The 23,484-nt window shown below is 37.9% G+C and overlaps 1 protein-coding gene across 1 annotated transcript in view; it reads right to left on the bottom strand.

Moving 5' to 3' along the window:
• STK4 (serine/threonine kinase 4) overlaps positions 1-23,484 on the bottom strand; it is a 115,340-nt gene that overhangs the window by 69,992 nt on the left and 21,864 nt on the right. The window contains exons 6-9 of the mRNA XM_027851632.1: positions 20,897-21,064; positions 19,069-19,206; positions 16,989-17,117; positions 13,661-13,847 (exon numbers count right to left, since the gene is read on the bottom strand). Coding sequence (XP_027707433.1) covers positions 13,661-13,847; positions 16,989-17,117; positions 19,069-19,206; positions 20,897-21,064 — 622 coding nt within the window. The remainder of the gene's footprint in view (positions 1-13,660; positions 13,848-16,988; positions 17,118-19,068; positions 19,207-20,896; positions 21,065-23,484) is intronic.

The following is a 23,484-nucleotide window of genomic DNA, read 5'->3' as shown; positions in this document are numbered from 1 at the left end:
CAATTTCATAAAGAAGCTAACTGATGTCAAGTAGCTGTCACAGTGAGTCTAAAAAGAACCCCAAAACCACCTTAACCAGCAAACAACTGATCTACTTACCAAATGGGGGTATATGGTGGCCAAGGGCAATGTAAGTTTAGAATATGAACTTGTTTGTAAAGTACTATAGAGAAGGATGATGGAAGATCATGTCCCCTCATAAAATGAGAAACAAGGGAAGGAAAAACAAATACAAAGAAAGCTTGGCCAGGGAATCAACTAACCAAAGTCATCCCTAGGACACTGAAGGATGAAACCAGAAGGCAGACAACAACTACATGAACGATGGAAGAGATCTACAAAGATTCTTATAACAAATACAGTGGAGCCAACCCACCTGGACTCTCACATTACAGTCCTGAATGTACTTCTTAAAAAAACCAGAAATGCTGGGGCAGTTAGATGGCACGGTGGATACAGCAACGGCTCCATTGTCCGGAGGACCTGAGTTCAAATCCAGCCTCAAATACTTGACACTTACTAGCTGGAGGACTATCATGTCAAAAGGAGTAAACTTTTTCTGTCTAGACCCAAGGAAGAGAGCTAAAAGTAATGGGTAAAAGTTACAAAAAGGCACACTTTGGCTTCACGTAAAAAACCTTCCTAACAACTACGAGCTATACAAGAATGGAAACAATAGATTACTTGTCAGTAGAGGAATGTCTCTGAGTAGAGGCTGGATGACCACTTGTCAAGGACGTTACAGAAGAGATTCCAATCCAGGTAGCAACTGGACTACATGACCTCTGAGGTTAATTCCAGTTCAGACTCTGTGATAACTGATTCAACAAGCTCTGCTGACAATTTATTTATTAAAACATAGCCCCAGTGCTTGGCAAGAGCTAATTCATTCAAACCAGGGGGCAAGAACTCTGTTATGTACAGGATTCTCGTCTCAACATTTTGCTGCCTAAGGGTACTTTGCTAGAGCTGTCAGAGCCACCATTAGGTTGAACGTAGGAGATGGAAATGAAAACTTCCCAATAACCTTGACTCTTTTTTGGTCCCAGTTCCACTGAACCAGTTGATCACATGCCCTGAACAAAGGCCTATCACTACTGAAATAAAGGAGAAAGTCATTCAAAGCTGTTAAAATCAATGATCCTCTCAAGAAGCCAACTGATACCTGTAACATTTATTCTGAAGGTATAGCATCTCCTCTAATGTGTCTCAGGGAAAGGGGACGTTAGCTGTGACTGGAAGGAAAAAAAATGAAAGCAATTCATGTTACAGAGAAGATGGAATGAATAAGGGTGTTGTGTTCTGTTTCAGTACAATGAATGGACCCTGTTCCTTTGCAACCTAGCATTACACTGTTTTAGGAAAGAGTCTCAAAGGGCAGCTCTTCAAGCCAACAGACAGGCTAAAGCGACGAGCAGCTGTGTCCTCTGTTTATTTTATCTGAGAAAACACATGGGGAGGAAGACGTTCCCTTTATTGCCTGTTTGCTTTTATTTGGGGATTAATACGACCTATAATTCAAGCTCAAGGCGGCTATTGCAGGACAGTTTCTGTGGAATACTCCTTTGCCAACCATTAAATTTCAAGCATTTTTATTATATATCTTACCTCTAGCACCCTTCTTGACCATTCCCACTGCTACCACTCAGGTACAGGCCTTCGTTACCTCTCATTTGAACCGTTATATTAACTGGCTCCCCTGTCTTTAGTTGCTCTCTTCTACAAATCACCCTTAACAGCACTGTTTAAAGTTATCTTCTCAAAGCACAGCTTTGATGATGACACTTCCCCATTCAAAACATCTTCACTACCTTCCCCGTTACTTATAGAATGAAATTCATACTCGTCAGCTTGGCACTAAAGGTGTATCATCATCCTTCACTTCAACATTTAAGTACTTATCATCTGTAAGGCAAAAATGCTGGCAAAAATGTAGATTAAATAAAACATAGTCCTTCCTGTCTCAGGAAGTTTATAATTTGGTTCCAACCTACCTTTCCAAATATATCTTAGAATATTTTCCTAGTGTAGTCTATGATCCAGCCAGACTGGCCTACTTATCATCCTGAAACATGTCTCATTTCCTACCTCTTTGCCCTAGCTGTGCGATCCTGGGCAAATCACTCAATATTTGTCTGTCTCAGTTTCCTGACTGTAAAATGGGGATAAAAATAGCACCTAAATCTCAGGGTTGTAGTGAGAATCAAAGGAGATAAAATTTGTAAAAGTGCTTTGCAAACCTTAAAGTGCTATCTAAACATGAACTGTTATGAGGAGCAACAGGGTAGGGACAATGTCTTACTCCTTTTCATATCTTCTTGGCACCCTACACATAGGCAACTAGTGCCTTATCATCCAATAAGAGTTAATTCTATGAAAACTGTTCATGGAATAAATCTCCTGTTTTAAATCTTCATTTTTTTCAATCAGGGCTCTAAAATACAACAAAACTCTACCATTTGAACAGAAGATATCTCTGTGAATTAATTTTTGAGTTTTAAAGATATAACCCACTTTTTATTCTTCATCCTAGATAAATACTCATCAGAAAAAATTTTTATTAGGGAGTCACATGCTCTATCTTAGCTCAAAGGACTATATCTTAATGTGGACATTTTTTCTAAAATAAAAACTGCTATGTGTAGTCATGAGTATTCAAAGAATGTCAGAGCTGAAAAGGTCCTTGGAACATGAAATGCTAGAGCTGAAAAAGAACTTAAAGATCATATAGCTTAGGCACTTCAGTTTTAGAAATGAAAATAAGGTACCAAGGGGGAGAAAATAACTTGCTCCAGATCACGTACCATGTTAACAACAGACACAAGTAGAACCTAGGCCTCCTGACTTTCAGGCCAGTGCTCTCTTTGAAAAGCTCTGCCAAGCCACCAAAAATATTCCCTCTTGTTTGTCTAAACAAACCTCAAGTTTTATATGAAATTATAGGCTTTTCTGGGGGTCAAGGCAAGAATCACTTTAAAAAATTGGAAGTGGGGATCTTAGAATACCTATTCTGCACTTGATTTCTAAAGCAAAGGTTCTTTTACTTTTCACAATGCTTGTAAAACATCAAAATTCAAATTTCATGGAGTCATTACAATTGTGGGAATATTTGAGCTGAATCTAGGCATTACTCTCAAAAAGAGGGGAGAATAATTCTATCTCACTCTTCAAAATCTTTACAACACGTTCATTCTAGAATGGAGTAGATCAGAGGAGTCAAACTCTTGGCCCACAGAGTGCAGCTAAAACAGACTAAAATGTAATTGGGAAATCTTTAACAAAATAAATAAAAATACAATATAATCTGTAACAATAGATAATGTTAGTTTCTGGTTTTCTAAGTCAAACTGTGGCTCACAAGGATTCATTTCTAGTTGACTAGACTAGATGATCTCTAAGGTTCTTTCCAGCTCTAATATTCTATGATTCTATACTTCTTTTGTATCCTAATGTACTTAGCAGGCATTCATTCAGGAAATATTCACTGATTCATATTAAATAATGTAGGCAGGTATTGGTATCAGTTCAGATTTGCTGCATCTAAGAGAACTCAGAAGTTTTGGTAAAGAATAATCTTCTCTAGGGATGAATTTATGACCAAACAAGAGATAGAGAACACTATGAGACGCAAAATGGATAATTTTGATTACATTAAATTAAAATGTTTTTACACAAACAAAACCAATGCAACCAAGATTAGAAGGGAAGCAGAAAGCTGGGAAACAATTTGTACAGCCAGTGTCTCTGATAAAGGCCTCGTTTCTAAAATATAGAGAGAATTGAGTCAAATCTATCAGAAAACAAGTCATTCCCCAATCGATAAATGGTCAAAGGCAGTTTTCAAATGAAGAAATTAAAGCTATCTATAGTCACATGAAAAAATGCTCTAACTCACTACTGAGTAGAGGAATGCAAATTAAAACAACTCTGAGGTACCACATCACACCTATCAGATTGACTAACATGGCAAAACAGGAAAATGATAAATGTTGGAGATGTGGGAAAATTGGAACACTGATGCATTGTTGGTGGAGTTGTGAACTGATCTAACCATTTTGGAGAGCAATTTGGAACTATGCCCAAAGGGCTATAAAACTGTGCATATACAGTTTTGATCCAGCAATACCACTACTAGGTCTGTATCCCAAAGATAGCATAAAAAAGGGAAGTGAGCAGAACCAGAAGAACATCATACACAGTAACAGCAATTGTGCAATGACCAACTTTGTTAGACTTAGCTCTTCTCAGCAATGCAATGACCTAGACACAATTCCAAAAGGCTCATGATGGAAAATGCTATCCAAATCCAGAGAAAGAACTATGGAGTCTGAATGCAGATCAAAACATACTATTTTCTTTTTTGTTTGTTTGTTTTTTCTTTTTCATGGTTTCTCCCTTTTGTTCTGATCCTTCTTTCACATGACTAATGTGGAAATATTTTTAATATGATTGTACATGTATAGCCTATATCAGATTGCATGCTGTCTTGGGAAGGGTGGAGGGGAGAAGGGGGAAAATTTAGAACTCAAAAGCTTATAAAAGTGAATGTTGAAAATTAAAAATAAATAATTTTTTAAAAAAAGAATGATCTTCTCTTCCAGATAGAGATCCAGCCTTTCCCTTCCCTTCATATTGATGCCAAGTTAATCTTCCTCATGTTATACATCTATGCGGATAACTCACAGATCTCTACATATTCCAGCCTTAAGGTCTCTCATGAGTTTTAATTTCACATCTCCAAAACCTTACTGGGCATTTTTTAATGGTTATCCCACAAACCTCTCAAATTCAACATGTCCAAAAGCAAAAATCAATCTCTTTCCACCCAAACTTAACCCTTTTCCAAACTTCTCTTATTTCTGGTGAGGGCATTACAATCCTTCTAAAAATCCAAGTTTCACAACCTCAGAGTCATTTTCAACTCCTCACCCTTCTGCACCCCACACATCCAATGAGTTGTTATGTCTTATCAATTCTATCTCCACAACATGTTCAGCATCCATCCCCTTCTCTCCATTTACATGATCACCACTTATCATAGTGTTCCAGTACAGAGTACTGGGTCTTGGAGTCAGAAGACCCTAGTTCAAATCCTGCCTCAGACACCATCTGTGTGACCCCAGACAACTCCCTTAACCTCCTCTCTCAGCCTCCGCTTTCTAATCTATAAAATGTGGATGATAATAATAATACCTACCGAATAGAATTATTGTGAGGACCAAGTGAGATAACACACGTGAAGTTCTTCTCAAACCTTAAAGCTCTCTCTATTATTATCTTACAGGAATTACTGCAATAGTCTTCTGGCTGGTCTTATCTCAAGCTTGCCCCTCTTCACCACATCCTTCAGACAGCTGCCAAGTTAGTGTTCCTAAAGCACAGGTATGACCCTGTCACTCACCTATTCAATAAGCTCCAGTGACTCCCTTTTATCTCTAGGATTAAATACAAACTCTCCTGTTTGGCATTTAGAGCCCTTCACAACCAAATTCCAACCTTCCTTTCCAGTCCTGTTATATGTCACTTCTCTTCAGGTATTCTCTGATCTAGTCAAACTGATACTGTTCCTTACAACATAAGTCTATTTTCTGTCTTTGTGCTTGTACACAGGTTGTTCCTCCCATGCCTGGAATATACTTCCTTCCTACTTACACCTCTCAGTAATGCTTGTTTGTTTCAATGGTCAGCTCAAATACCAATTCCTGTATGAAGCCTTTCCTGACCCCCTAAAGCTGCTAGTACCTTTCCCTTCCCTAAGCAAATTTGTCGTTTATTAATTTTGTATACATTATGTATTTAATTTTATGTGTACATGCTGTCTTTTCAGATACAATGGAAACTCTTTGAAGGCAGGCACTATTTCATTTTCTGTTTGTTTTTATAGCACAGTGCCTGGTACACGGTAGCTGCTTAATAATACTGGTTGACTGATTGATCATGCATGGATCTGTTCTGTTCATTTAACCAATCAACATTTATTAAGCATCTGCTATAAGGAACTGATTTGGTTCTGGTGAAAGATAAGAAAGGTTAGATAAGACATAGAACCTATAGCCATCCCTCTTCTGAAAACCCTTTTATTGCTCCCCATTACATAGCCAATAAAGTCCCAACTTCTTGGTTTGGCTTTCCAGGCCCCATAACCTTGGGCCTCCTTGTCATTACCATCTCATCTCAAATTACTTTCTTCAACATGAACTACGTGTCAGCAAAATCATACTTGTCATTCTTTGCACACAGTCTGCATTCATGCCTTTGCTCACATTGCGTTCCTTATGCCTAGAATAATTCACTAAATATTCATCTCCCCATCTCCAGCTTTTAAAATATTACTCCCTCTTTGAAAACTGGCCTTTTTTGTTGTTGCTCCAAAGTTCACACTGCTGAGTGACAGTTTAGATCAGCATTTCTCGAAGTCTGATCTGGGACCCCCTTTGAATAGGTCCATGAAGTCAAAACTATTTTCATAATAATACTAAGATGTCATTTGCCTATTAAAATACTCCTTTTTCCAACCACATAACTGCGTGAGGTCAGATTTCATATACTTCAACCAGAACAACATATTAAAACAGATTAAATGCAGAAGTAGATATGAGGATCCAGCTGTCTTCTATTAAAACCAGACATTAAAGAAATTTGCAAAAACATGTAAAACAATGTCACTCTTCTTGCTAATTGTTTTTTAAAATACTTTTTTGATGTGTTACTTATGTTAACATGTAATGAGCTTATTATTATTTTAAAATGAATGAATATTTTAAATTTTATTAGCTTTAATTTTTAATATGGCAAATATTGATAGCCATAACTCATAAAGAAAAACTCGTTGGGATCCTCAAATTTTTAAGAGAATAAAGAGGTCCTGAGACCAAAAAGTTTGAGAACTGCTAGGTTATGTAGTACTGTGTAGAAGAAAGACCACTAGACTAGGAATGAAAAGGCCAGATGTCTAGGAGTTCCAGTTCCAGCTATTGCATTAATCAGCTGACTGAGGCAAATCATTTAACCTTTTTAGTTTTTAGGTTTGGTTTCTCCTTTACAAAAGTAGATTAGATGACTCTAAATTTCCTTTCAGTTCTAATAATCTGTAAATCCATAAAATCTAGTTTGAATGTCAGCTCCCACATAATCAGAAATGATCTTTCACTTAACCTTTTTAGACTTGTTTTTCCTTTGTAAAATGAGGAGGTTGGATTAGATGACCTCCAAAGGCCCCTTTCAGCTTTACTAATCTATGAATCCATGAAAACCAGTTTGAATGCCAATTCCCAGATGGTAAAAAATGATCTTTCCTTCTGGAGATTTCACATGACATTTTATTCTTATCATTCTCTATTTTATGACACTTGTACAATTATTGCATGATTATCATAAGAGTATTACTATGTATATGCATTCTATATTCCCTGTATTGTAAGTTTTGAGGACAAAGACCAGGACTTTTTCCCAAGTGCCTAACAGAGTTCTTTGTGCATAATAGATGCTCAAAAAACATTCCTGGGGGCAGCTAGGTGGCACAGTGAATAGAGCTCTGGTCTTGGAGTCAGGAGGACCTGAGCTCAAATCCAGCCTCAGATACTTAACACTTACTAGCTGTGTGACCCTGGGCAAGTCACTTAAGCCCAATCGCCTCAGCCAAAAAAAAAAAAAAAACAAAAAAAACATTCCTGGAAGACTTAATTAATCCATTTATGACAATGTAATCACTATTTTCTTACTGACAAAAGCAAGCAGGTCAGAACAATTTACTGCCACACAACCACTGTCTCTAACTCATCATGTCTACTTTATAACCTATCTTCCCTGGTCACAGGGGCCATGTTGTACGATGGTGAGAATGTTTGACTTGGAGTCTGAGAGACACGGGTCCTCTGCCACTCACTACTAGGTTCAATTTCAAGTAAGTCCTTGCACCTCTTTAGGTTTTGGTTTCCTCATCTGTAAAATGAAGGCACTGCACTACATTTTCTTTAAGGTCTGGACGGCCCAGCTCCAAATTCTGTGATGCTACTGCTTCTAGGGTTCTTTTGTGCTCTTCTTTAATATTACACTACTGCCCTCTCCTGGAAAACATTGCCTCACAATGATTTCTAGCTCTCTAGTTACCAGTGTAACTATGAGAAATACAGATTGTAAATCCTAATTCCAGTCACACTGAAACTCTGAAAATTCAGTCTAATATGCAGATTGGTGAGGTTTTGTAAATATATCTTCAGGCACCAAGAGCCTGTGCTTTTTGGCTCAACCCATAAAGACAGAGGAGAATAGAAACAGCTTCCAAAGATAAGATGAGGCCCAACATCTGGATATAATTAGAAAAAAATTGAATATATTATTTGGATTTGGTCTCTTCACTGGGAAGGTGACCTTGAATTATTTGTGCAACTATGAAAACCATGCGCCAAAATGTCTACTCTTCCGCAAATCTTAAAGAAGGGAGAACATTCAGTAATCACTAGTTCACTAAGAGTTTTATTTTTTCAGAGAGGAAAAGATGAAGACAGCCTTATTGTGACCAAAAAAAAAAAACAAAACCCAAAGCCAAAACCCAAAACCATTCCAAAAAAAGCAATGCATTATGCAGGCATAAGATGAAGGTTTTAAGCTTCACAAAGGAATGCTCCTGTGTGTCCCAAATCTGCTCTCTTCCATTAGAGGATGCTTAACAGATTCTCCTTGTCTAGCATTTCTCACCCCCAACCCACTTGGATACTTACTACCCTGCTGCCAAGAAATTTCTCAAAAAATATAGCACACTGTCAACACATTAACAAAATAGTTATGTTGCCTTTATTTTGGCTAACAATGATAGGCCATAATGTAATAGAAAGAGCATCACACTTGGAATTTGGACACCAGGGTTTGAGTCTGGTCTTAGGAAAGCATCTTCAACTCTCCTGACCCTGGTTTCCTCCTTTGTAAAATAGGAGAGTTGAAGAGGATGATTTTTACGGTCCATTTCCATCTCTGATATCATAAGAGGAGATGGATGCTCAGATATACAAACTATGCTCATACAATAAATGCTACTTTTATCAAGGGAGAGGAATAAAAATCTGACTAGCAGGTTTATAGGAATCAGAATCTGCTCTAATTAACAAGCAGCCCCAAATGAAGAAAGTTTCTAAGTCTAAAAATGAATTATTTTTCATAAATAACTGCATTAAAATGAGAAAGGCTGTAAATTCATAGTTTATTCCAGCTCCTATTCTTCCACTGCCCTTTTGAATTTCATAAAGATATACGTCAGTTTAACTTTTATATATGCCTGCACCAGTCCCTTGAATCTCTTATAGGGCAAAGAGATTATGGAGTAGCAAGTGCACAATACTTTGATAATTGTATAAACTTTAAAACTATGTCATGAAAATTCTTTCAAGTAACTGAGGATGATAAGAATAATCATTCACCATTTACCCAGCTCTTCACATAAGGGCATTTTCCTCATATAGCCCTGTGAATAGTATAAGTATTTTCAAATGAGGAAACTGAGGTTCACCATTAATATGTGTCAGAGCCATAACTCAAACCTAGGCTTTCTGACTCTCACAGTCATTAATACTCTTCCTTCTACATCATATTGCCGTTCCATTTAGTTTGGGCAAAAAATAGACATACATGATCACAGTCTTGAAAAATATCAATAATAATAATTCTCAGTTATGTTGAGTTTACAGCTTACCAAAAATTTCCTCACAGAATCCCTGAGAAGCAGCATGTAGTAGTGAAAAAAGTGCTAGACCGGGAAATCAGAAGAGCTGGATGTGAATCCCAGTTTTGCTACTTAGTACCGAGGTAACCCTCGAGCAGATCACAACCTCTCTGCGCCAGAGTTTCCACATCTACAATATGAGGGAGCAGAGGAGATGATCTCTAAAGTCCCTCCAGTTGTAAATCTCCAACGCTATAAATACATAATTCTTGATGGACAAGTATGTGGAAGGAAGATGGATTGGACTTACATGGTTTGGTTCAAGGAGTCATGGATAGAAGGCAGAGTAAGGCAGATTTTAGCTCCACCTAAAGAATTAACTAATGGGACCAGCTATCACCTTAAGAATTAAGTTTCTCATCAGTGGAAATGTCTGAGCAGAGGCTGAATTTGCCAGAATTGGTGTAAAGGGAATTCATGCTTAAGGTACAGGTTGGACAAGATTGTCTCTGATATTCCTTCCAGTTTGAGAAATTAGAAACAGCACAGTAATGGTATTGTGGTGAAAGAAGTGTTAAAATACCAGTAGTACTTTATATCCTAATTACTTGCAAATGCTATAACCTCTTTGTGAGCTGGACAGAATATGATAACACACAAGGGAAGCAGTGTTACAACAACTCTCTTCAAACAACTGCAGTTAGAGAAAAAAAAATGGGCTGATGGTCAAGAATTCCTGTACTACACAGCAAAGAAATCAGTATCTGATGAAGAGTGTTGAAATAAAGAAATTTCAACAAGATCTGTGCCTTTGGTTTCAATACAATGAAACTACACATCAACAATAGCTGTCTTTTATTACAGTCAGTACTTTCTGTGAAACAACACACATACCTAATTTTTTTCATCTTAAAACATTAACACTGATTCACCTAAAACATGCCTGAGTTGTCCTGAATTAGATATGTTGTTACGTTCCAAATTACCATTTTTAAAGAGATTAAGTGGAACAGTTCTAAGGGGAAAAAAAAATTAGAAGGATACAAGAAAAACAGAAGTTACAATTAATGTCCTTAGAGAAATTCCAGTGTGGTGGAGGAGACATATTCTTTGATTCTTTTAAAGATCTGATTTCACTGGTATGGGTCCTCACTCCACCAAAATATACTGAAATTCCTCCACATTTCTTAAGTTGCCATGGCTAAAAAGTTCATTATGTGTTGTAGGTGGCACAGTGGATAGCGCAGCTCGACTTGGAGTCAGGAAAACCTGAGTTTAAATTCTGTCTCAGAAACATTAGTTGTGTGACCTAGGGCAAGTCACTTAATCTTTCTGAGCCTCAGTTTCCTCATCTGTAAACTGAAGAGGCTGGACTCAGTAGCCTCTAAAGTCCCTTCTAGCTCTAAATCTTATGATCCTATCATAATGAGCATATAGTGCTAGACTGGTCCTTGAATGGCAGATATACTGTCTACTCCCAGGCCAGTATTTAAAGCTTTTCCAGGGACTAAGATAGAAAGGTTGGGGCTTGCCCTTTCTTGGCTTAGCCTTCAAGAACTCAGGGTCATTTCTCCATCATGAAGATGCAATGGAAAAAGACTGCTGAAGTAAGCATATATCTTTAAAGTGACAGGAGATCAGTGGCAAATACTAAGTGTCATTATGCAAGATGACTATGACTATGTGTCAGTCTGACAGAGAGGGGAGAAAGGGAACATGAAATGCACTACCATGTCTTGTTTGTACTAAATAACACTGTCAACAAGCCAATGAATGAATGGTTTAGGGACTGAACCTTTTGTGGGAGTAGAACACCAAGAAGTGATAGCTTTCGAAATGGGGGAGGACCTCTCTCCTCCTGTCAATTAAGGACTTCAAGTGGCAGCTGGAATTACCTATAAGGGACTGAATGGAGGGGATGGCCAATTGGTTACAGGTTAAAATAGAAGCCCATGATTCAAGGAAGGTAGACAGAGAGAAAAGAGGAAAGAGGGAGAGAGAAAGAGAAGACAGAGAGAGAGAAAATTCATTTACTTTATCTCACTAATTATAAAAGTCTAGGTCATATTTAACCTTTCCAAATTGGCAAATCAAGGTTCTAATTGCTATCATTCTGGACAGCCAGCGGCTGGGAAAAAGGTAATGGTGGGACAGCATGAAAGCTAGGACTTTCATAAAAGGGACTGTCAATCTCTCTGTAGGAAGCAGCTCCTAACTGAGGTGGGGAAGGTAGTGTAGTGGCAGCAATCAGTATCTGCCAGTTTTAGTTGGCTATGACTGGTCTAGGCGAAGCAATGACAGTTGTTAAAATGACACAAGATAGAAGAGTTGAAGGATTCCAAGCTGTTCCTGACTTTATTTCTGTCTGTACCCTTGGACAAATCATACACTGTTTCTTCTGTAAAATTAAATAGCAAACACCACAGCAGCTTTGGGAAGATCAATTTCCCTTGGAAGGGTGTCTGAAGATCCTTGGAAGAAAAGTCTTAAGACAAACAAGGAAATGTCTGTTTTCTATATTACTTAACTAGAACAGAAAGAAGACTAAATAAGTACTCAAAAGACTAGGGTTCAAATCCTAGCTGCATCATTTAAGTTGTCACTTCCCTCCTCTGAACCTGTTTTCCCAATATGTAAAAAGAAGTTGTACTAGATTGTATCTATTATCTTTTCTAGTTCAGATGCCATGTGGTAGAGAAAGGTCTTATAGTGCAAGACCAAGGTCTGAATCTGGGATCTGATACTTATAAACTCCACAACCTAGGGTAAATCACTGAACCTCTCTGAGCTTCATCTATAAAATGAGGCACATACTACTTAAACTACCAACTCACAGGACTGTTATAAGGAAAATGAAACCTTAAAGCAATGTGTTTGTGTGTGTATATTTATTTTCTTCTTATGTTCTAAGACCCCATAGCACTCCAGTAACTTCCAGCTATAGCTATGTTCTAAGGTATCTTCCTGACCTGACCTTATACAAGATTCCCCCAAACAAGTTCCATGGGACAGTTATCATTTTCCTTCACATGAATCCATCCAATTTAACAAACATTTCATTACCAAGTGAATTAAGGCTTGGGAACAACTTGATTAAAGTTATTAAACTGCAAATATAAAGTAATTCTCTAAAAAAACTATAAGCTATATTTACACACTGCCATTAGGAAAGAGTTTTAGGAAGGGATATCAAAAGTTTAGGGAATCGTACTCTTGGGTAGATTTCTTGATGGAAGTTATTTAATTTCCTCTTGGAACAAAATAAAATCATTGTGTTGGCATTGTTGTGGCCATAAAATGTATTTTTTTAAAAGACCATGTTCCTACAGTAGTACCAATGTTACATTATTTATTTGCAAAAGTATAAAAGGTTATAAAACCTCTTGGTTTATTACAGAGCTCCCTCTACTGGTTCCAGAACACTATACACTTCAAAGAAAGCACAATGGTCTCAATATTGCCTTAGTGCAGGGGTTTTTAATCTGGGGTTCATGAACTTTGATAACTGCTTTATTTTGCAAGTCTATATATTTTATTATATGTACTTAAGAACATTATTCTGAGAAGGGGTTCACAGACTACTTCACAGAATGCCAAAGAGGTTAATAAAACAAAAAAGGTCAAGAACCCCCCCCCACTATTAAGAGGTAGCATGGCAACAGGAAAAGAAGATGAAAGGGAATCAGAGGACTTGGACTTTAGTGCCAGCTACGCCACTTTCTGGGTAATTTCGGACAAGTCACCTCTCCTCTCTGGCCTTCAAGCATTTCAAGCACGAAACACTGAATGAAGGATATAAAAGCAGTATCACTAGAAAGGTCAGAAGAGACTAGGGGAAGAAGCTAAGACTCAGTATGTTATAGAGGATCTTATACCCTTTTTTACCCTATGGGATGGAAAGAGAGGAAAGACAAGCAATCAGCGACATACTTCATAAGGAACAGCTTTTCACTGGTGCACTTACCCAGCCTGTTTTCTGAGTCAGTTTGTCTATCAATCACTTACTTTTCATAGTGCCTTCCTCCTCCTCCTCTTCAGTGTTGATCACCATGGTGCCCAACTGTGATGGCAAAGTATCATCATGTTCTATCATGGTATTGGCTCCATCACCCAGGGTACTGGCAGCTCGTACTGTGCCGGTCTCATCTCCAACAGCACGGACCATTGTGCCTGAATCAGTTTCATCCTCCTCCTGTAAGAGCGCAATGCCCAGAAAAAATGAATCATAACTGAGCTCTTACATCTGACTAATCAGGGTATACCATGCAAAAAGATGACAGCTAAAGAACTGTCTAACCTCACTGGACTGGGAGCATAGTCATTTCATCTCATTCAGATGTGGTACAGTAAAACAAGTATGGACTAACTGAGAACCAGAAAACTATGGTTCTTGTTCCAATTTAATGCACCACCTAAGAGAAAGAAGTCTCTTCCCCTCTCTGGGCCTTAGAATCCTCACTAAAAACGAAGGGGTTGGATTGTATTCTTCAAGAACCCATAATTTAGCTACTGTGAGTATTCCATTCCACTTATACAGGCTATAAACCTTCCAGGGCTTGAAGGCTGATCTTTGAAAGTTCCTGTGGTCGTAACCTTTAGTATTCTACAGTCAACCTGGTGAAGAATCTCTTGGACCTTAGCTATGCTGGTCCTTGCATAAAAGATACATACTTAATTCTTGGGCCTATATAAGGAATGTTTTCAACTTGGTAGGACCTCCTGAGGCTTATGCAGAATGGATGGATAGCCTTCTAGGACCCAGAGTCACCTTTATGCCCTGATGACTTAGAAGATCTTTGCTGTACGATGCTAAGTAGAGTATGGGGCAGCAAGGAGGTACGGTGGATACAGCACTGGGCCTAGAGTCAGGAGGACCCAAATTTAAATAGATTTGAGGCCAGACCTCAGACACTTACTAGCTGTGTGACCCTGGAAAAGTCATTTAATCTGTTTGCCTCAGTTTCCTCATCTGAAAAATGAGGATAATAATAGTACCTACCTCTCAGTCTTGTTGTGAGAATCAAATAAGATAATAATTATAAAGTGCTGAGCAGTGCCTGGCACACAGCAAGAGCTATATAAATGTTAGCTACTATTATTATCATTATTGTTATTGTTATTATTAAGTAAAAGATAAAGAAACACCAAGTGGTTATTTCCTGAACAATAAACAGGCAAAATATAAAACTTATAAAATGCATTTAATCATCTGGGGGCAGCAAAGTCTTGTAAGGGTACTTTAATAAATGCCACTGAAAAATAAATACACCTACCTAAGTCACTTGGCCTATTTGGGCCTCAGTTTCTTCATTTGTAAAAAAACAGAGGGGAATGAGGTTGGGGATGCAGTAAATGATCTCTCAGGTCCCTTTCAGCTCTAAATCCTATATCCTCCACTGGTTACAGAGCACAGAATATTAGTGCTAGAGAAGACCTGAGAAATCAATCATTTCATTTTACATACACGGAAACTGAGGTCCAGAGATATAAGATGGCTTGTTCACCTCATTACCTGTATCACATGGGTAATAAGTAGTAGAGTTAAGATTCCATAGTCATCCTGAAAGGCAAGAAATATATGACCTTTTGCACTTTAAATCTTCTCACTAGGTCACAACAACAACTAGATCACAAAGCCACATTGCCACAGGAAGTCTTTAAATATAGAACTGAATGACAAATTGTTGGGATGTCATAGAAGAGATTCACAATTTAAGTAACGGTTGGACTACTTGGTCTCTGAGGTCCTTCCCAACTGTCAATCCAGGAAGAGGGAGGGCTGGAGGAGATGGGAGTCCTTGGGCTTCCCAGGAGAAGGGCACAAAGAAGGGATGCCTCAGAGGGGTACGAAGGAGGGCCAGAGAGGTCTGACATCATCCATTCAGGTACTAAGGAGAATACCAGAACACAGAGGGACTCCCAGGACTTAGGACATCTGGATCATAGATACAGCTAGAAGGAACCTTGGATGGCTTCTGGTTTAACCCTCTCATTGTACAGATAAGGAAAGTGATTTGCCCAGGTCAATGAGGAAGTGACCAAAACGTCTAACTAATTAAACCCAGATCCTCTGAATCCAGATGCAATGTTCTTTCCACTGTACCATGATCAATAAAGGAAGATTCAGGGTCCTACAGTTTGGGTATTCACCATGATAGCCAATTTACCTCAAAAGTTAAGCTCTTTTGGCCTCTAGACTGCCTAGAGTACCCTCTCTCACAAATACACAAACACACACACACACACAAATTTCTGAGGTGATGCCTGTCTCCTGCTAATTATAAATATGATTTGGTAGACAGAGAGTCAGTATGGCACAGTAGATAAGAGTGTTGTCCTTGAAGTTAAGACCTGGGTTCCTGTCCCAAATTTGACATAAACACCATCCAGTACCCCAAGTTCCTCTCTAAGACTAAGTTGCAGATAAGTTGCTGATCTGCAGCCATGGAGAGTTTCCACATTGAAAGTTCTCTCCCACTGAGAAAATCACAGCTCTGGATCATTCCCTTTTTCCCACCAAATAAATGGGTCGAAAGAATTCTGAACTGGGAGCCAGGAAACCTGATTCTCCTTAGGACTCTGCTACTAAACCTGGGAAAAACACTTCCCTTTTATTTGCCTATTAAAATATTCCTCCTTTTCCCAACTACACATTTGGGTAAGGCCAAATTTTCTTCGTATGCTTCAATCAGAACAACATAATAAAACCGAATGAATGCAGAAGCAGATGTAAGAATCCAGTTGTCTTCTATTAAGCTAGACATTAAAGAGATATGCTAATATATGTAAAACGATACTACTCTTCTTTAAAAATTTTTTTTGTTTTGGAAAGTAGTTATTTTTCATTAAAAATGTGTTATCTATGTAAACATGTAATGGGTTCATTATTATTATTTTTAAATGATTAAATATTTTAAAATTTTATCAGTTTTCATTTCTAATTCAGTAAATATTATAGATATAATTCATATAAGTGAAAGCAATTTGGAGGTCTTCAATAATTTTTAAGAGGACAAAGGGGTCTGGAGTTCAAAAAGTTTGAGAGCCATGAGACTAGATGATCTCTAAGGCTGACTCTTCTTCTATAATCTAAGGTCCCTTTCTAGCTCTGTAATTGTGTGACAAGATAGCTAAAGCAGAAGTGCCTCAGGTGACTAAGAGAAAAACAAAACCAGTCACAATTTTAGGAGAGACAGACTAAGAAAGGACTGAAGTCAAACTTCGGCCTCACACCAAGGAAAAGTCACCTCCAAAAAGTCCCTCTCCACTTCAAAGACAGATCTTAGAGGGCCTAATCATAGAGCCCAGAGACCTGGGGCTTTCTGCCACTCACAGAGTTGTCATCATCATCCTGATCCAGCTCTCGCTGCTGTGCTTCTTGGCGTTTCAATTTGACATCCATGGCTTCATTAATCAAGTCGCGTAGTATTGACACTCCTTTTGCACTCTTAACAAATGGATGCTTGAAAAAACAAGGGCAGCACACCGTCAACATAATGCTGTTGAGAGCACTTAAGCTCTGCTTACCATACAGTCCTGGAGAGTAGACAGGCATGTCTACCTCTGTTCAACAGCTTCTCTACCAGAATGCCTCCCTCCCCTCCTCCCCTCACCTCCACATCTGAGTTATCCTTCAAGGCCCAGGTTAATGCCAACCTTCTTCAAGAAGATGCCTCCAGATGACAAGCTCTCCCTCCCTTGAACTTCTTTCTATACACTCAAAATCACTCACCAAACACTTAATGATACACTACTGCCTTGGGATAGATAAAGTGTGTATTGCCATTCTGCATGATTATTTAACATTTCTTCTTGTATTTGGCAAAAGCCTTAGTCCTGGAATCCAGAGACCAAGATCACAGGTTCAGTTCTGCTACTGACGTACTTTGTGTGACTTTGGTTATAGTTATTTCCTTTCTCTGAGCCTCAGTTTCCTTATATGTATATGAGTTGGGGAGAATAATATCGGCACAATGTCCCTCAGAGGGCTACTGTGAAGACAGTACTTCATAAACTCTGAAGTCCTCCATAAATTTTGAGCTCTTATTATTCTTATCTCCTCAAAGAGACTGTCTGCCGGCTGAGTGTAAAGCTCTTGTCTCATGCTGCTATGAACCTCCCCCCAAAGCCTAGAACAGTTACTAGACATATTGACACCAGATCTTGAAACCAGAGTTCACCTTTGGGCTCATGAAATTAGCAATTATGTAATTATGGCAAGTCACTTTAACCTCCATGAACCTCAGTATCTTCACCTGTAAAATGAGGATCACAGTACTGTTGTGAGGCAGCTATGAAGTAGTAAGGTAAGTGTGACTTCTTATTACTAAGAATAGTAGTGGATGTACCATAAAATATTTCTCAACAAATGAACGGCAATGATGTGGAAGAATGATAAACAATCCTTGAAATGAAAGTAACTGCATCTTACGAAAGAACTGCGTGAGGAGGGCAAATGGCAGTAAAGAGAAGATTTCCTATACATGCCCCATTAGACTGTAAGTTCCTAACCTTTGTATACCCAGTGACTAGCACACCTCCATGCATAAAGCAGGTCTGAATAAATATCTGTTTAATTAAGTTAACTAACAGTCAGGAGAGTTGGGTTCAGGCTCTGCTCCAAGCTGGCCTACGACCCTTGGTATGTCCCTTTCTCTTTCTGGGTCTGTTTCCGCATCTAGAAAATGAGGGGCTTGATCTCAATGACTGAAAGGTCTTTTCCAGTTCTGACGTTCTATGGCTTACAGGGTTATAAGGATTCACCTTTTTGTAAGCAAGAGTTATTTTATTCAATTTTATAATTAATTATGGAACATTTAGCAAATAAATGATTTTTATGCCAGTTCACTTTCTTTCCAACTTTTATGACACAAGCAAGAGGCAAATAAAATCAACATCACTTATGAGTCTATGATTAACTGTCACATGTTCCATATACATAGGCACAAAATACCCAATGAGGCAGGTCAGAGGCAGGTTCTGTGGGAAAAGTGCCAGTTTCAAATCCCAGTTCTGCAATCACTATCTTACTCAGGTGATCATGAGCAAATCCCAACCTCTCTGAGACTCAGCTTCCTCATCTGTAAAATGGGGATAATAATCCACATAATGTTATAAGGAAACTATTTTGTGAAAAAATTATTGTCCTCTTCAAAGATGCTCTAAGGAAGAGCCCTTGAGAGGTGGTGGCTTGCCCACAGTCATCTAGCTAGTAAGGGATACTCTAAAAAGTTACCCTGGTCACTTCTTCCTTGGTTATTACACCCCAAACTTCTTCAAATATCACTTAAGACCATACCTAACCTCCTCAGCCTTAAGGTGCCTTCATTTGTCTGCCAAGATAAATTATCACATTTATCTCCATCACGTGTTCTAGTCAGTCACTAGGGACGCTGGCCAGGTGAGTTCCATACCTGAAGGAGCTGAGTAGCTGTGGCCCGGTGCTCAGGGCTCTTCACAAGACACTGCTTCACAAAATCAGCAAAGCTGTCAGACCAGAGCTCTGGCTTTCGGAAAGTGGGAGGGGGATTTGTAGGAATCATGAAGATGGCCTGAAACAAAAAGTTTTTCAAAGGTGGAAAAAGTGATACCTCATTAGAAATTTTACTAGGGAAGCTAATGAAAAATGAAATTTAAAATTGAAGGCAGAAACCATGTATCCTCTATCTGTGACTAGCACTGCACCTACCAAGTACAGTACATTACATATACCAGGCATTTTTACAACGAATCATGGTAAATAATGAATAAATGAAAAAAGACTTCATTCTTTCCACTAATGTATCCCACTAGATACTAATAAAAATCTGAGTATTTCAAAGCAGAGAAACTATGGAGTCATTTTCCCAGTCTTCCTTATTCATGTCCTTCTGAAACTTATACTATCCCATCCATCATTATTTTCAGCTCATTTCAGGTGTGCTGCCTCCTAGTAGTCACTACTAGTGGCCCCTGAAAGGCAGAAGCCAATTCCAAAAGTTATGAACTCCCAGGGCACCTTCTCACTCTACGCCAGTGACCACTACTACCACTTATGGTGCCCATTGTCCATGGAGTAGCAGAAAAGAACTCACATCTGGAATTTGGGTTCTAGTACCAGCAGGATTACTAATTCACCAGGTGGTCTTAGCCAAGTTACTCCCTTTTCCAATTTTAGTTTCTCTATTTGTCAAATGAGGGGAGTTGCACTAAATGGCTTCTAAGATCTATTCTAATTCCAGAATTTTATTATTCTACAACCTTTGGCATTCACCAAAAATGTTAAGGGGCTGGTTATATTCCAAGTTGGTTCCAATACCACATTCCTCAAAAAAAACTAATAAGATTAGCTGAACATTTTTTCATATTTTTTTTTTTAGGCAATTGGGGTTAAGTGACTTGCCCAGGGTCACACAGCTAGTAAGTGTCAAGTGTTTGGTCTGAGGCCAAATTTGAACTCAGGTCCTCCTGACTTCAGGGCTGGTGCTCTCTCTATCCACTGTGCCACCTAGCTGCCCCTTAGTTGAACATTTTTAAATCAACTGGAAATACTTGAACAAAATCACAACACAGCATAGTTATGAAGAAGTGGTGTTATGTGCTGTAGTTAAATTCTTTGATGTCAAAAATAATGTTATCCTGTGAGTTTCCAGTAAAGGGAAAGTTACAACTTTTCTAAAATAAAACTTTTGGCAGAAATGATCAAAACTATTTAGTTTTAAATCAAGTTTCCATATAAGTACAAACCTCCGCTCCCATCATTCTCCTCTGCCATCCACTCATGTGCAAAACACCAAACTACGAAAAACTCTTCACTTAGACACATAGATCCACTAAGGAAAAATTCTCCCTAAAGGGAAACTGACTAGCACCAATTATTTCTTTGGTGTGCTACTCAATAATAAGAGTACAATGTACAAGAGATAGGTACCTAAAGGATCAAAGCCAACTTTCAATGTAAACCAGAGTCAGGCATCTGTGCTAGCTAAGAATCCAAAGCATTTGCCTCTCCTGGCCTTCCACTCACTTCCATCTGGTGCTAATACTCATCTGTAGTAAGTTAATATTTACTTACAGGAAAATTCATTTATCCACTCTAGGTGACAGTATCCTTCTCTGTAAAATGAAGGCACAGGATTAAATGTTCTCTAAGTTTTTTTTACAGCTTTGATAGTCTGGCTTACAGTCCCTTCCAACTCTGACACTCCTGAAACTATGAACCAATTAGAAACTATCTCATTAGTTTTCCATCAATTTCCTCACCCTCATTGGATGGATATCAGCATATGGGGGTTTTCCTTCTGCCATTTCAATAGCAGTAATTCCCAATGACCAGATGTCTGCCACACAGTTATATCCAATTTCCTGGATCACTTCTGGAGCCATCCAGAATGGTGTTCCTATCACTGTATTCCGTTTTGCCATTGTATCCTAAATAGGAAGCAGAAAAAAAAAACCAACATGAAATAACAGAAGCAATAGCAGAAATGGAGTTGCACGCAGAAGAATATGAGGGTTTTTTTTTCCTATTTGTATTTTTATTTAAAAAAACAAACAATTCATTCAATAGCTCTGGCTGCACTGTAAAGCTTTCTCATCCGATCTGAACTCCCTCATCTGATCTCATAGCACGCTACACTCCTTTTAAATACTTATTCAATCTAAATTTGAATTATATTTACCTGTGTCCATGACTAAGCAATTTTATAAGATTGGTATTGGTAGCAGAAAGAAGACCCACCTAGAAGTTAGGTCTGTCACTAAGTTATTGTGCTGACATATTACTCATTCTTTATCTATCTAGTTTATTTTAAATGTTTTTAGCATTCATTTTTAAAATTTTGAGTTCCAAATGATCTCCCACGATAACCAAATACCAACTTGCTCTGCCTTTCCCTAATTGATGGGCATCCCCTCAATTTCCAGTTCTTTGACATAACAAAAAGAGCTGCTATAATTATTTTTTTACCTATAAGTCTTTTCCCTTTTCTTTGATCTCTTTGGGATATCTAATAGTGGTACTGCAAGGTCAAAGGGTACGGATAGTTTTATAGCCCTTTGGGCACAGTTTCATATTATTCTCCACAATGTCTGGACAAGCACACAACACCAAAAACAATGTAGCTATTTTTCCACATTCCCTCTAGCATGTCATTTTCTTTTTCTGTCATGTTAGCCAATCGGAAAGGTGTGAGGTGGTATCTCAGTTATCTTAATTTGCATTTCTCTAATCAGGAGTGACTTAGAGCATTTTTTCATGTGACTGTTGATATCTTTGATTTCTTCTTCTGAAAACTACCTGTTCATATCCTTCTATCATTTATCAACACGGGAATGGGCTCTTATTTTTATAAATTTGGTTTGGTTCCCTATATATTTGAAAGATGAGGCCTTTATGAGAGAAATTTGCTGTACATTTCCCCTCTAGTTTTCTGCTTTCCTTCCAATTTTTGGATGCATTGGTTTTGTTTGTGAAAAACCTTTTTAATTTCATGTAATCAAAATTATCCATTTTGCTTCCTATGATCCTCTCTAACTCTTATTTGGTTATAAACTCTTCCCTTATCCATAGATCTGACAAGCAAATTTTTCCATGCTTCCCTAATTTATTTATGATATGACACTTTATGTCTAAATCATTTATCCATTTTGACCTTATTTCAATATACAATTTGAGTTGTTGGTCTAATTTCTGTCAAGCTGCTTTCCAGTTTTCCCAGTAACTTTGGTCAATTGGTGAGTTTTCTCCCCAAAAAGCTTGGATCTTCGGGTTTATCAAAAATTATATTACTACAGACATTTACTACTGTGTATTATGTACCAAATCTAACCAATGATTTCACCACTTTGTTTCTTAGCCAGTACCAAACTGTATTGACACTTTGTAATATAGTTTAAAATCTAGTACTGCTAGGCCAGTCAGATTCCTTTATTTTTTTTCATTGATTCTCTTGATATTCTTGACCATTTGTTCTTCCAGGTAAATTTTGTTATTTTTTTCCTAGTTCTATAAAATAATTCTTTAGTAGTTGATTGGTATGGCACTAATTTAGGTAGAATTGTCATTTTTAATATATTGACTTGGTCTACCCATGTGCAATTGTTCATGATCTGTCTTTATTTGTATGAAAAGTATTCTATAAAAACCTAGAAAGACTTACATGAACTGATACAAAGTGAAATGAGCAGAACCAAGAGAACACTGTTCACAGTAACAGCAACATTTTGCAATGATCAACTATGATAGACTTAGAGGCAGCTAGGTGGCGCAATGGATAGAGCACCGGCCCTGGAGTCAGGAGGACCTGAGTTCAAATTCGGCTTCAGACACATAATACTTCCTAGCTATGTAACTCTGAGCAAGTCACTTAACCCTAATTGCCTCACTAAAAAAAAAAAAAAGAACAAAAACAAAAACAAAAACTATGATAGACTTAGCTCTTCTCAGCAATGCAATAATCCAAGACAATTGCAAAAGACTCATGACGGAAAATGCTATCCACAACCAGAGAAAGAACTGATGGGAGTGTGAATGAAGACTGAAGCATACTATTTTCACTTTATTTTTTTCATGGTTTTTTCCTTTTACAAACTGTAATTGCTTTACAAACTATTTCTTCTTTCACAACATGACTAATGTGGTAATAGGCTTTACATGATTATACATATATTTAAAACTTAAAATTTTATTAAAAATGAATGTTAAAAAATTGTTTTTATATGTAATTGGGAAAAAAAATACATATATACATGCATACAGAAAAGAGTTCTGTAATTTTGTTCATATAGTTTCCTATATAGTTCACATAGTTTGTCTCAGCAAATAGACTCCCAAGCTTTTTATATTGTCT

This window comes from Vombatus ursinus, unplaced genomic scaffold, assembly GCF_900497805.2.
Source record: "Vombatus ursinus unplaced genomic scaffold, bare-nosed wombat genome assembly UNPS02000580.1, whole genome shotgun sequence".
Lineage (NCBI taxonomy): Eukaryota > Metazoa > Chordata > Mammalia > Diprotodontia > Vombatidae > Vombatus > Vombatus ursinus.
The sequence above is the reverse complement of the archived record's forward strand: the minus strand, read 5'-3'. Positions and strand labels throughout refer to the sequence as shown.